Source organism: Leucoraja erinacea, chromosome 1, assembly GCF_028641065.1.
Source record: "Leucoraja erinacea ecotype New England chromosome 1, Leri_hhj_1, whole genome shotgun sequence".
In the NCBI taxonomy this organism is placed as follows: Eukaryota; Metazoa; Chordata; class Chondrichthyes; order Rajiformes; family Rajidae; genus Leucoraja; species Leucoraja erinaceus.
This window is the reverse complement of record NC_073377.1, coordinates 148,025,420-148,038,855: the sequence shown is the minus strand read 5'-3', so window position 1 is coordinate 148,038,855 and position 13,436 is coordinate 148,025,420. Positions and strand designations below refer to the sequence as shown.

Genomic DNA, 13,436 nt, shown 5'->3' with positions numbered 1-13,436 from the left:
CAACAAAAAAGCAGGCATTCAAAGAGGGTGCCCCAGAATACACTAAACAACCCAATGGAAGGAACATGAAATCCTCCAATTTTAGGTAACTTAAAATAACCCACCTCTCTTTCCCCGATCTCTCTTCCCTGTCCCCCACCTGGACACATGCCCATTTCTCCTGTTCCCCCTCCCACATACATTCCTTCCCCAGCATCACAATTTGCAATTCAACTAGCAACTCCAGTTCCTTGTTCCTAATAGTTCCACCTGCTCACACTATCTTTCAAGATTGTGTATATAGATATAAAAATAAAACAAAACAACAGTAATAAAATGGCTGGAATTAAAAAGATCCTAAAAAAGTAATTGGAATTGGTGACAGATGTGGTAGCTTGGTTGTCCAAGCCCTCTGATGGAGACAACTCAAGAAGGAACTGCAGATGCTGGAAAATCAAGGGTAGACAAAAGTGCTGGAGAAACTCATGTCTTTCATTTTGTTTCATTGTCGAGCTGAAACTATATAACCATTCGTAATAAAACAAAGAAAAATCACACAGACATTACCTAGTTTTGGTAGAGAATAATTAAAATTAAAATACGTTTCATAGTAGTCAAATATTAATTTGGTGGTATTTGCTGCAAACTCTGCTGTATGGCGTTGTTTAGGTTGAACATAGATTCTAAGCTGAAAAATGTAAAACAAAGGGAGATTAAACAAATATAACAAAACACAATTCAGTTTATTCTGAATGAAAATCGTACATCATTGAATACAGATTGCTTTTATCATTCTACTAAATTTCCTCTCCTTCTCGTGAATCTTTTTGGTCACTCTAAGGTCAACTCACAACTGCTAGATGCCTTCTGACATCTCACCCAATTTGCCACAAAGCCTGTAGGCCAGTAAAGTGAATTCAGGAAGATTAATCTACCACGGGAGCAACAAAACTGTGTTTGAACTCAACACTGATCAGCATCAAATGCGTATGCAGTGTCTTGGCAGCTTATCTCTTCCCCCAACTTCCAAGCATTGCTACATTTGTATCTCCCTAAACTGCTTATGCCATCCAACTTGGACGACCTAATCCACGAGTTTAGAAGACCCTAGATGAGTTGAAAAAAATGTCAAGGTCGTGTTGACTATCCGAAGTAAAAGGCCTCATATGACTTCCTACGACTATGTCTACGACTTCCTACGACTATGTCTACGAACTCCTTCGACCCCCCTTGACCTCAGTCTTCCACACCTAAGACCAACTACGACTAGCTACAAGTGGAAAATGATCACATGATAAAATGATGTCACGTTTGCATTTTTTTTCTCTGGCCAGTTACCGACCTACGACTACTTACGACTATCTACGACTACCATCACAACCTACCTGCAACCTACCTACGAGTAAAAAGTATCAATTTTTCCATGCCGCCTTTTTTTTTACTTGTGGACATTTTTATCAGGCTGGAAAAAACGCTGCAACCTACTTGGGGCCACGAGTACACGGAGACCACTCACGAGCATGGGGAAGAGTTACGAAGACCACCTACAACCTCCTATGACCTCATGGTGATCATTCTGCGAGTATGAGTCATGGGCAAACACGGCAGAGGTCGCCAATTAGGTCGTGAAAGTGGCACAGGGGCTTAACTCCATTCAGGCAAAAAAACTTGTAACCTTTCGTATGCATATGATTGAGCTTTGCTTATCTTTGGAGAGCCACTCATTAGGTAGACTAACAAATTTGCTATCCAAGCATGAAGTCTGCTTGGGCATCTTCAACCCATCATTCCTGGCACTTTATCAATGAAAATCATCGTAAACTGCGCCATTACCCATACAACATGATCACACATGGTCAGCATTAACTCCAATTACTGTTACTGCAGCCTTAATACAAGACAGGTCATCACTGACAAGTTTTCAGTGAGCTACTTTGCACTGGCTGCAATGCAAAGTCTACAAACTCTCTGTGATGCTGGGAAGTATAAGGGCCACTCTTACTTTGCAAGTCAGTATACACTTAGCAAATAAAAGACTACCTTACACTCAAGCTATTAAATTACTTACAGGGATTCCTCGCGATGATTTTTTTTCTATGTAATCAAATTGATGAACAGCAAAACAAACCAAGTATGTACTCATTGGAACAGATTTTTGGAATGTAGTTTTTTTCAGGTCACCAACCGGTTCTTCTTTCTGCAAGATGTATTAAAGATTCATTAAATCTATTTCTATTGCACCATCGACACAAATGTCCCATTCCTTTCAGTGTGTTTATTGCATTTCATATCGGTACTTGTCCATCTCCATAAGATAGTGCAGGTGATAAAGTTACAAGTACTAAGATGTCATGATTTGCTAGTTACCAATGTTTCCAAATCAAGAATCTATGAGTTCCCAAACCTTCCACTCCACCGTCCCTACATTAACCATTCTGCAAACTGCTTCAGCGTCTGGCAGCCTGTTGACAGGGCCAACTCTAAGTTTGGAGTGCTATAATAATTACCTCAACAGGCATGTTTGAAAGCACTTTATACGGTGGCCTGTGTATTAAAGAGATGGTGTATGTTGCTTTCTTATTGGGTTCATCGAAACATGGAAACGTTTTCCGTGCATCTGTTGGTTCATGGTCCGTAGCCGCAATGCTCCTGTTGGTGCAAGAACATGGTCTTATGGATAGTTAAACACAAATGGCAAACATCTGCAGAACTATCCAAAGTAACAAAATCACTGGCAATTTATTTTCCACAATCTTTTCTTCTGATCGTCAACACAAAACACAGGCCATGAGGAAAAATGAGAAGAAATCTCCAATAAAATGTAAATCCCTTCTACCTCCTGTATTAAATGTCTCTGTAGATAACCAACCTCCCACTGTGCACAAAATACATCATATATATTATGAACATAGCAAATACATGTTCCCCCCCTAAATATTATGCATAGTAAGTACTTTAACTGTTGAAATAATTGAACCAATTATAATAGAACATAAAACTGCACCATTATTATCACAGACCAACTTTGGGACAGAGATATCAATTTTAATACAAACATCTCTTTAACCAATAATTAAAAATCATATTTATTTCATTTTACTAATGGTTCTCTTGTGCCTCTTATAACAGTGCTTATGGATGAGGGAGAAGTATTTATTTCTCCAATTTATTCTGTGAAACGAAGAATTTATATAATTTAAAGAAAGATTTAGTTTAGTTTAGAGAGAGTGCAGAAATAGGCCTTTCAGCCCACCGAGTCCATGCCGACCAGCGATCCCCACACATTAACACAAGTTTACACACACTAGGGACAATTTACACTTATACCGAGTGTACAAACCCAAGCCAATTAACCTGCAAACCTGTACGTCTTTGAAGTGTTGGAGGAAAGTGAAGATCTCGAAGAAAACCCACGCGGTCACGGGGAGAACGTACAAACTCTGTACAAACAGCACCCGCAGTCGAGATCGAACCTGGGTCTCTGGTGGTGCAAGCGTTGTAAGGCAGCAACTCTACCGCTGTGCCACCGTGCTGCCCCTCAGAAGTTTACTCAGAAGTTAATTGAATCTAAACATTATAGAAGGTGATCTCTTGTTTGATCTGTTACTTTAATTCTAATTTTGCTAATCCCAATCAGGGCACACAATTTACGCGTCTCAAAAATAACAATATTCTTTATTATAATATCACATTCTCAGGTCTGGTTATTTAGAAGCAAACACAAAAGCTCAGAATAGATGTCGTGAAAAATATTGGGGTCCTCTAGCAGTGGACACAGGGTGTTACAGTATACTTTCAGGGTACACTCCAAGTGGATATAGTCTTGTCACTATAAAATTGGGCTGTTGTGCCGGTAGGTGCAGGTCTGTCACTGAATACCTTGAGTATGGAATTAAAGAGCTAAGATCTGTCATTGCATAACTCTGGACTAAAGTATCAATGGCTCACAAGCATGAGGCAAGTGGACCAGTACATGAAAGTGTGAGCATTTAGTGAAGTACATCAAAATAAAGCTTGTTTTCTGCGTGGCCCTTGGAATTATTTTTTATTGTAAATCCCATCATTACCGGAAAAATGATGTGTACTATACAAAAAGATACAACACCATAACATAAAATGTAGCAATCACTGAAATATTGAACTCACTTTCATGGATAGAAACATATAGGATTATACGGTCAGTCCACGTCTTTATTTATCTCTAAGAAAGTTCTGTATGGTGCATGTAGCCATTGAGAGATAAGATTAGACCAATAAAATATTTATTTACGTCACTGGCCTCATGAGATTACTGGGGTCAACCCACAGTGCTAGGTTGATACAGATTCACAAATGCAAAAAATCTACTTGAAGCAGGGATAAATTCATTTCCATTATTCACTTTTATTTCGTATGTTTTTATTTGATTGTGTTTTTAATTGTAATTCTGTCGTTACGGCCTTCAAGCTTCTGTATTGCTTATGGATAATAGATTATTGTTACCAGAGAAAGGAGAAAGATACCTATTATGTTTACTGCAACAAGATGAAAGATTCAATTGTACATCCCATTTGGAGTTATTGACCAAACAATGATAAGATTATGAAGGGATAATTTAATTGGCCAAACTCCATTGTGATAAATTGTAAATTATTGGATCAAAATCTTGTTCTCATTCAGGTTTCTGCTCTCCAGCAGATTGTAATATGATTTTTTTTAATTTATGATTCAGATCTGAGCGGATTATTACATTTTTTTACAATTATGTAGCCAATATAGCCATTATTAACCAAAATATTTTTACCAAATTCAATTTCAGTTTTATAACCATAACATATTATATTGAAAACATACATTAATGGTTGGATGAAAATGTAAATGGTCGAATTAGTATGTTTGCAGATGCCGCAAAAATTGGTGTAGTTGTGAATAGTGAGGAAGGTTGTCTAAGGAAACAACTGGATATCGATCCAATGGAAGAATAATAATAATAATAAGAATAATAATAATAATAATAATAATAATAATATAATAATAATAATAATAATAATAATACATTTTATTTATGGGCGCCTTTCAAGAGGCTCAAGGACACCTTACAACAATTTAGCAAGTAGAGGAAAACATGTAAGGGGAATGAAATAAATAGTAGAGACATGACTAGTACACAAAGTAAAGACAGAATTCAATTCAAAACACAATATGAGGCAAATCAAGCACAGATGAAAAGGGAGGGGGACGTGGGGCTAAGGATAGGCAGAGGTTAAGAGATGGGTCTTGAGGCGGGACTGGAAGATGGTGAGGGACACGGAATTGCGGATCAGTTGGGGGAGGGAGTTCCAGAGCCTGGGAGCTGCCCTGGAGAAGGCTCTGTCCCTAAAACTGCGGAGGTTGGACTTGTGGATGGAGAGGAGGCCGGCTGATGTGGATCTGAGGGACCGTGAGGGTTGGTAGGGGGAGAGGAGGTCAGTGAGATATGGGGGGGCCGGATGGTCGAGGGCTTTGTAGGTGAGGATCAGGATTTTGTAGGTGATCCGGTGGGATGGGAAGCCAGTGAAGTTGTTTGAGAATTGGAGTGATGTGATGCCAAATATATGGCAGATGGATTCTAATCTTGGCGTTTTTGTAGGTCAAATGCAAGAGAACAGTAGGCAGTAAATGTCAGGACACATAGGAGTTTTGCGACACAGGGGGAACATGAGGTGCAAGTCCATGGTTTTCTGACAATGCCAACACAAAGTGGATATGATGGTAAAGAAGGCACAGTCTTCATTTGTCAGACATTGAGTATAAATGTTGGGAAGTCATATTTGCAGGTGTATAATACTTTGGTAAAGCAACATTTGGAGTATTGTGATCGCCACACATTAGGAAGTATACAGAGGCTTTGGAGAAGAGGTGAAGCAGACGTGGTCTGGACTGAGCAGTGGAGGCAGAAGGGGACCTGATAGAAGTTTATAAAATTATGAGATGAATAGATAGGGTAAACAGTCAGACTCTTTTTCCCCATGGTGAAAATGTTAATACTTGAATGCATAGATTTATGGTCAGAGGGAGATGGAAGTTTAAAGGCAATGTGAGAGGCGAGATTATATTTTACGGACTGGTAGGTGCATGAGTATGCTGCTGGAGAGGTGACGGAGACAGATACTATTGCAATGTTTAAGAGGCATTTAAACAAACACATGAAAAGGCAGAAGGGTTTAGCTTAGTTTGACATCATGGTCGGTGCAAAAGTGATCCCTCGCTGTAGTCTATATTTTATGTTCTATAATTATTAATCAGAGAATAGTGTAACGTTGAACTCATCTGTTGATACAATGTGTACAACCTCTGCACAACCATATATCTCAAAACTGATGCAACGAGAAAGATGCTTCAATTAATCAAAATCCAGTCATCCATTAATAAACTCATTTTAATACATCTGAATCTGTCGACACAGCTTTGCAATCAGTTAAATAAAATGAATGTCAAGTTGGAGCAAATTACTTTGATGGAAATATTTTAATATTATGCCTCAACATTTAGAAATGTAGATATCGTTGGTTACCCTTGGCCATAGTAATTTTGTAACATATGGAAATAATACTCAAAATGTTTCATTTCCCAACACAAAATAGTTCGTATTTGATTGGATTCCAAAATAGGCAACTCTAGATGATAATAAACTGCCTCAATACCACTTTCAATTCATTATACAGTACCTGTACTTCCTTGTATGTTCTACATGGTAATCTTTTCCCTGACAGACATTGGAATGGAGTGTCACTTTCAGAGGCATATGTCTAATGTTACCTACCCAAGGTAGCCAAGTGAATGTAATTAGGATCTCACTCCTGAGGATGTTGGTCTTACAGTATTAGTACTAGTTTGCTCATCCTGCTAGTGGATCTGGAGGATTTTGTGGCAACGGTGTGTTCGTGATTTCTCACCAGAGGTATCTGTTGTGGATAGTTCATGAGGCGGCGCTGCCTTGCAGCTGCGGCTCCCCTGCACTCCATTTGTCTTTTCTTTTTTTGTTTTCTTTTGTCCCGCTGTTACAGTTTATTTAGTTGTGTATGTGTGGGGTTGGGTGAAACATGTTTTTGACTCTTCCTTCAGAGGGGAAGCAACCTTTCTTGCCGTATCCCCCGTCTCCGTCTCCGCCTGCGCTGAGGCCTATCGCGGAGCTGGCGGCCTCCAACTGTGACCGATCTCGAGGTTCTGGAGGCAGAGCCAGCCAGGACTTACCAACGCGAGGCTGGCCAACTTCGGGGCTGTGGTGGCGTTGCGTCCCAACTTCCGACCCGACTTTGGAGCCTCGGAGGCTCGGCCGCGGGCCAGTAGACAACATCGTCGGGAGCTCGCAGGTCACAGGTTGGTGACCTGTTTTTCCGGAGCTCCCGCAACAACAGCTTCGTCCGCTGGACTGGAGGGCGGCAGCTTCGACTGCCTCAGGGCACGGAGTTTGAACCGGCCCGTTTGCAGAGCTCAGATTCAGCCGCGGGACTTGCTTACCATCAACCGGCGGGGTCACAACATCGGAGGCCTGGATTGCCTCAGCGTAGAGGGAGAGCAAGGAGGGAAGAGACAATGACTTTGGGACTTTTTGCCTTCCATCACAGTGAGGAGATGCCTGGTGGACTCACTGTGGTGGGTGTTCAACTGTGTAGAGTGTGTGTTTTGTTATTTATTCTATGTTATGACTGCAGGCTAAACTATTTTGTTGCACTGAAAAGTGCAATGACAATAAAATTGAATCTATTCTAAGCTAATCTAATGTGTCATAAATTCTTAAGGGTGCAAGGATCACTGCTTTTTAGTTTAGTTGAGTTTAGTTTAGTTTAGTTTAGTTTAAAGATACAGCGCGGAAACAGGCCCTTCAGCCCGCCGAGTCTCCACCGATCAGCGATCCCTGCACATTAACACTATCCTACACACACTAGGGACAATGTACACTAATACCAAGCCAATTAACCTACAAACCTGTACGTCTTTGGAGTGTGGGAGGAAACCGAAGATCTCGGAGAAAACCCACTCGGTCGTGGGGAGAACAAAGACAGCAGCCATAGTCGGAATTGAACCTATGTCTACTGCCGTGCCACCATGCCGCTCTGCTGCTCAATAGACCGTGACTTTTGCATGGGGGTCTTGATCTTTAAACACCCTTTTCCTCAGTGAGCCAAAGCCAGTCCTGATGCACTGAAGGTTGTGGTGAATTGGCAAACAGTGACCAGGAATTGGCAAACAGAAGTAGTCAACATTTACAAGATTCGTGGCTGTGGATTTGTGACTATAATTTATCACTGCCAACATCTTAAATTTCAGCACAGATACCTTTTGCACCAAAGGCATGTTGTTTATCACTTTTTCAGATACAGACCATTTTTAAAAGGCTGAAGAAGGGCTCGACCCGGAAAGTCCACCATTCCTTCTCTCCAGAATTGCTGCCTGTCCCGCTGAGTTACTCCAGCATTTTGTGTCTATCTTCTATTTCTTTAAGGCCACAGCCCAGTAGAAGCTTGACAAAGGAATGTTAGCCTATAGTGCCACCTGCTGTTCCAATACAAATGTTCCTATACCGTTGACTACAGGGGGCCTCATCAGTTTCAATGCCAGCAGGTTAATTACTTGTTCTTCAGGGAAACACGCCAAGCATAAAACTCATTAAATAGAATGTACCATAAAACAGTTTAGTCTAATGTTACCCCACACATCGTGATTCCATTAATGCAGCATGTGCTTTGTACCAACAAAAGAAATAAGCTTGGGTCAAGAGGACAAGGGAGTTCATGTCACAAAATAGTTTCCTCCATTCCATTTCTTTAGTCTGGAGATCAGAAACCACAGCATAATAATCCAAGTATTTTGTAATGCTTCTTGGTTGTATCTGCAGAATTCATGTTGGAAAACAAGGTAAAGCTAATAGCACTCATTGTTGGAGTTCAGACCACAACCTTCAATCTCACAAGCAATTTTAATCAGAGCCATCTGGAAGTTAATGGCGGCAGCACCTTCAACAACTTCCAAAATGGGATTGGACTCACCGTTACATAGAGTGATTTGGGGACCATTCCACCAAGTACCCTCAAAAGGCACAATGAATTTCTAATTTCCTGCCATCAAAAATTATTTTTTTATAAATATGGGATTTTGTTCTGTGTAGGAAGGAACTGCAGATGCTGGTTTAAACTGAAGATCGACACAAAAAGCTGGAATAACTCAGCGGGTCGGACAGCATCTCTGGAATTGACAACGTTTAGGCTCGAGACCCTTCTTCAGACTCTAGACAATAGACAATAGGTGAAGGAGTAGACCATTCTTGGTTCTTGGTTTCTTGGTCCTCCAAAATATTCCAAATGGAATTTAAACTTGAGGTGGTGAAGGGAGGGCTTAAGCCAGAAAGGGTTATTGGGAAGAAAGAGCTACTTTAAATTTAGTTGCATCTAGTTGGGTAACTATAGTTGGGTGGAGCCCATTGAGCCAAAACCGCCATTACATAGAAACATAGAAAATACATAGAAAATAGATGCAGGAGGGGGCCATTCGGCCCTTCGAACCAGCACCGCCATTCATTGTGATCATGGCTGATCATCCCCAATCAATAACCCGTGCCTGCCTTCTCCCCATATCCCTTGACTCCACTAGCCCCATAGAGTTCTATCTAACTCTCTCTTAAATCCATCCAGTGACTTGGCAGGGAATTCCATAAATTCACAACTCTCCGGGTGAAAAAGTTTTTCCTCACCTCAGTTTTAAATGACCTCCCCTTTATTCTAAGACTGTGGCCCCTGGTTCTGGACTCGCCCAACATTGGGAACATTTTTCCTGCATCTAGCTTGTCCAATCCTTTTATAATTTTATATGTTTCAATAAGATCCACTCTCATGCTTCTAAATTCTAGAGTATACAAGCCCAGCTGCTTCATTCTATGCACAGATGACAGTCCCACCATCCCAGGATAGAATGAAGCAGCTTGAACTCCACCTTGTGGAGTTTACACTCCAGCTACTACCTCTAACCATTGTATTTAAAAGTATGGTCAGCTGCTACAAATATGTATTTTGCTGATATATTTACAGAGATGTTAGGTTGGACAAAGCAAACTGTCCAATGTTTCCAGAGCATACAAATGTAGAGCCAATCTAGATCAATTGGTCTGCTGTAGCGATGGTCCACAGCTTAGACATCCCAGCCGTCCATATCACTAGCAATCTAACCTGATCCCTTAGCATTGATCCTGATTCCTTCACAATCCAGGAATCCTGGTTAATAATAATAATAATTTTATTTATAGAGCACTTTAAAAACAATCATAGTTGCAACAAAGTGCTGTACATCACTAATCATTGACAACAAAGTTAATACACACCAAAAATAACAATCAAAAGAAATAGTAGGAAAAGATATGTAAAATAAAGAAACATTAAAAACACCAAAAACAGAAGCAAAGTCTCAGGCATGGTCAAAAGCCAGGGAGTACAAATGTGTTTTAAGCTGAAGTGAATGGTGAATTGAAATGAATAAAGAAGACATTCACACCAAGGAAAATGTTTTGGGTGGTGGGGGTCAAGCACACTGGCTGCAGGATATCACTGCAGGAGTTCCACAGCTCAGGTCTGACCATCTTCACCTGCTCCAACCACAACATTTCCATCCAGCATAAGGTCAGAATTATGGATATTTGTTGACAATCATACAAGGTCCCATTCCATTCATGGCTCTTCTGCAAATGAAACAGCCCATGCCAGCAGAGCCTAGATAATATTCAGGAATGGCTGCTAGTTAATTAACAGTTAACATTTGCACTACGCAAGTCCCAGGCATTGACCATCTCCAGTAAGAAGGTTTCCAAACACCTTCCCTTGAGATTCAATAGCATCATATCCTAGTGAGCTAGCACCAATCGCAATGCAATTGGACCAGTCACATAAGTATTATGCCTACAAGAGCAGTCAGGGGGCTGGTTATCCTGGGGCATGCGACTCACATCCCAGATGTTCAACAGCTTCCCCAACAGCTGCAAAGTATAAATCAAGTGAGTGAATTAATTATTTCCACTTATCTTGATGAGTGAAGTTCCAACCTTGCTCAAGGAGTAACCAACTTGGTTGCCCAATTGTTCCGTTCCCTTTCCACCATCCTCAACACCCATTTCCATCACTGTTGCACAGTGCATTGCATTTATAAAAAGTACGGCAATTATTTACTTAAGGGCTTGTCCCACTTTCACGACCTAATTCACGACCTCTGCCGAGTTTGCCCTTGATTCATACTCGTAGCATGGTCGTCACGAGGTCGTAGGCAGGTCATAGGCAAGTCGTAGGTAGGTTGGAGGTAGGTCGGAGGTAGGTTGTGCTGCTAGTCATAGGTACTCGTGGCATCAAGTAGGCCGGGGCATTTTTCTAGCCTGATGAAAAATGTCCATGAGTAGAAAAGGTTGTGAATTAGGTCGTGAAAGTGGGACAGGCCCTTTAGGCTACTCAGATAGCACCTACCAAACACATGACTTCTTCGACGAAAGACAAGGGCAGCAGGCCCTCCGTGTGCAGATTGCCCTCTGAACCCGCACACCATGCTGACTTTGAAGAATATCACTGGTCCCTCACTATCACAGAAACGAAATTCCAGAACTTCGACACATGCATTTCTCAGCACATGCCCTCTCAATGTCAGTGTAAGAGGACTTTTACCAGAAGGGCTGTAGTTAATTAATGCCTCTGTCCCACTTAGGAAACCTGAACGGAAACCTCTGGAGACTTTGCGCCCCACCCAAGGTTTCAGTGTGGTTCCCGGAGGTTGCAGGTGGTTGCCGGAGGTTGCAGGTAGTGGAAGCAGGTAGGGAGACTGACAAAAACCTCCGGGAACCGCACGGAAACCTTGGGTGGGGCGCAAAGTCTCCAGAGGTTTCCGTTCAGGTTTCCTAAGTGGGACAAGGGCATACGAATCCAGCTCCACACCACCTTTTCAAGGTTAATTAGGGATTAACCTCGGAGGAGTTTCTGTAGTCAGAGGGTGGTGAATCTGTGGAATTCTTTGCCACAGAAGGCTGTGGAGGCAAAGTCAGTGGATGTATTTAAGGCAGAGATAGATGCAGATTCTTGATTAGTACGCGTGTCAGGGGAAATAGGGAGAAGGCAGGAGCATAAGGTTAGGAGGGAGCTAGATCGGCCATGAATGGCCTAATTCTGCTATACTCTATGACATTTCTTAAGACAACAAATGCTGGCCTCATCAGGCAAGATCTACAATTAAAATAAATAATAAATGCACACAAAACATAGATATATAAATAAATAAGCAAAGAAACAAAATCATTGCCACTATCCCAGAGCAGTTCCTCAGGAGTCGAGGAAATTTGCAGGAGGACAGATCACTGGAGTGTGGTTTTCACCATTGATATCCAGAGCCATCCCACATGGCAGCTGTGATCTCACTTAACAGATGACTGTCATTCAAATAAATGGATGACTCAGATATTGAATGACTTCTGTCTGTGCTGCACTGGAAGCTAAGGACTTGGCAATAAAGTGCAGTATTATGAATAGGATTCAAGTGCCAAATGGAGCTGGCCACTGTTCCCACTCTGCAAAGGATGAGCTGCTAATCCTCGGCAGAAGTTTGTACGACTTTGCTGTTAGATTCCCAATTGTTCCTTGATGTGGCAAGCATACTTTCTAGTTTGCTGTTAATGACCCAAGCGTTTCTCTGTCTGCCCAGCCCGCCACGTGATCCCCCAGCTGCTAAAAACACAAAACCAGTGGCGGACTGGGACTAAAAATATTGGTTGCCAGGAGACAAAGGGGGCCCACCTACAACTACAATACTATCATTTAACAGGGGCCCACTTGCCATCACTTGCTATCACTTCATCAGGGGCCCACTTGCCATCGGGCAAGCTGACACCCTGGCCAGTACGCCGCTGCACAAAACCCCCTTCCCATTTCACATTGACCTTTCTGTCCTGGGCCTCCTCCACCTTCAGAGTGAGGCCAAATGTAAACTGGAGGAACAGCACCTCATATTTCGCTTGGGCAGAGTACAACCTAGTGGTATAAATAATGACTTCTCTCACTTCAAGTAACCCTTGCTTTCCCTCTCTCTCCGTCCCTCCCCCACACTAGTTCTCCAACCAGTTTCGCTGTCCTCCTGATTAATTTTACTGCATGTAGGGCCTGTCCCACTTGGCCGTCATTTACGCGACAGGCCGGTAAACGGCTGACGCGTGACAGTCGCGCGCGTCGTCACCCATCATCATGTGCCTTCAAATATTTTATCTGCTCTGCAAGTAGAATTAGTCAGCGTATTGACTCCGATCATTTGTTAAGTGAAACATTGATAAAATCACTGTTTGCTGGAAAGATTCATTTACTTTTAAACTTTCTGAAATACTCCCAACAAAACTCCCAACTCCGAACAAACACAACATTGTATTCCATTATAGCAGTTTGAGGGTTTGAACCCAGCTTTAAGAATTAGTTTGCATTTTTTTTTTT

At 41.8% G+C, this 13,436-nt stretch overlaps 1 protein-coding gene across 2 annotated transcripts in view; it reads right to left on the bottom strand.

Annotated features, from left to right (window-relative positions):
• Positions 1-13,436, bottom strand: part of enpep (glutamyl aminopeptidase) — a 128,641-nt gene that overhangs the window by 41,739 nt on the left and 73,466 nt on the right. For both annotated transcript variants that reach the window (XM_055645385.1, XM_055645392.1), the window contains exons 2-4: positions 2,487-2,628; positions 2,048-2,176; positions 547-667 (exon numbers count right to left, since the gene is read on the bottom strand). In XM_055645385.1, coding sequence (XP_055501360.1) covers positions 547-667; positions 2,048-2,176; positions 2,487-2,628 — 392 coding nt within the window. The remainder of the gene's footprint in view (positions 1-546; positions 668-2,047; positions 2,177-2,486; positions 2,629-13,436) is intronic.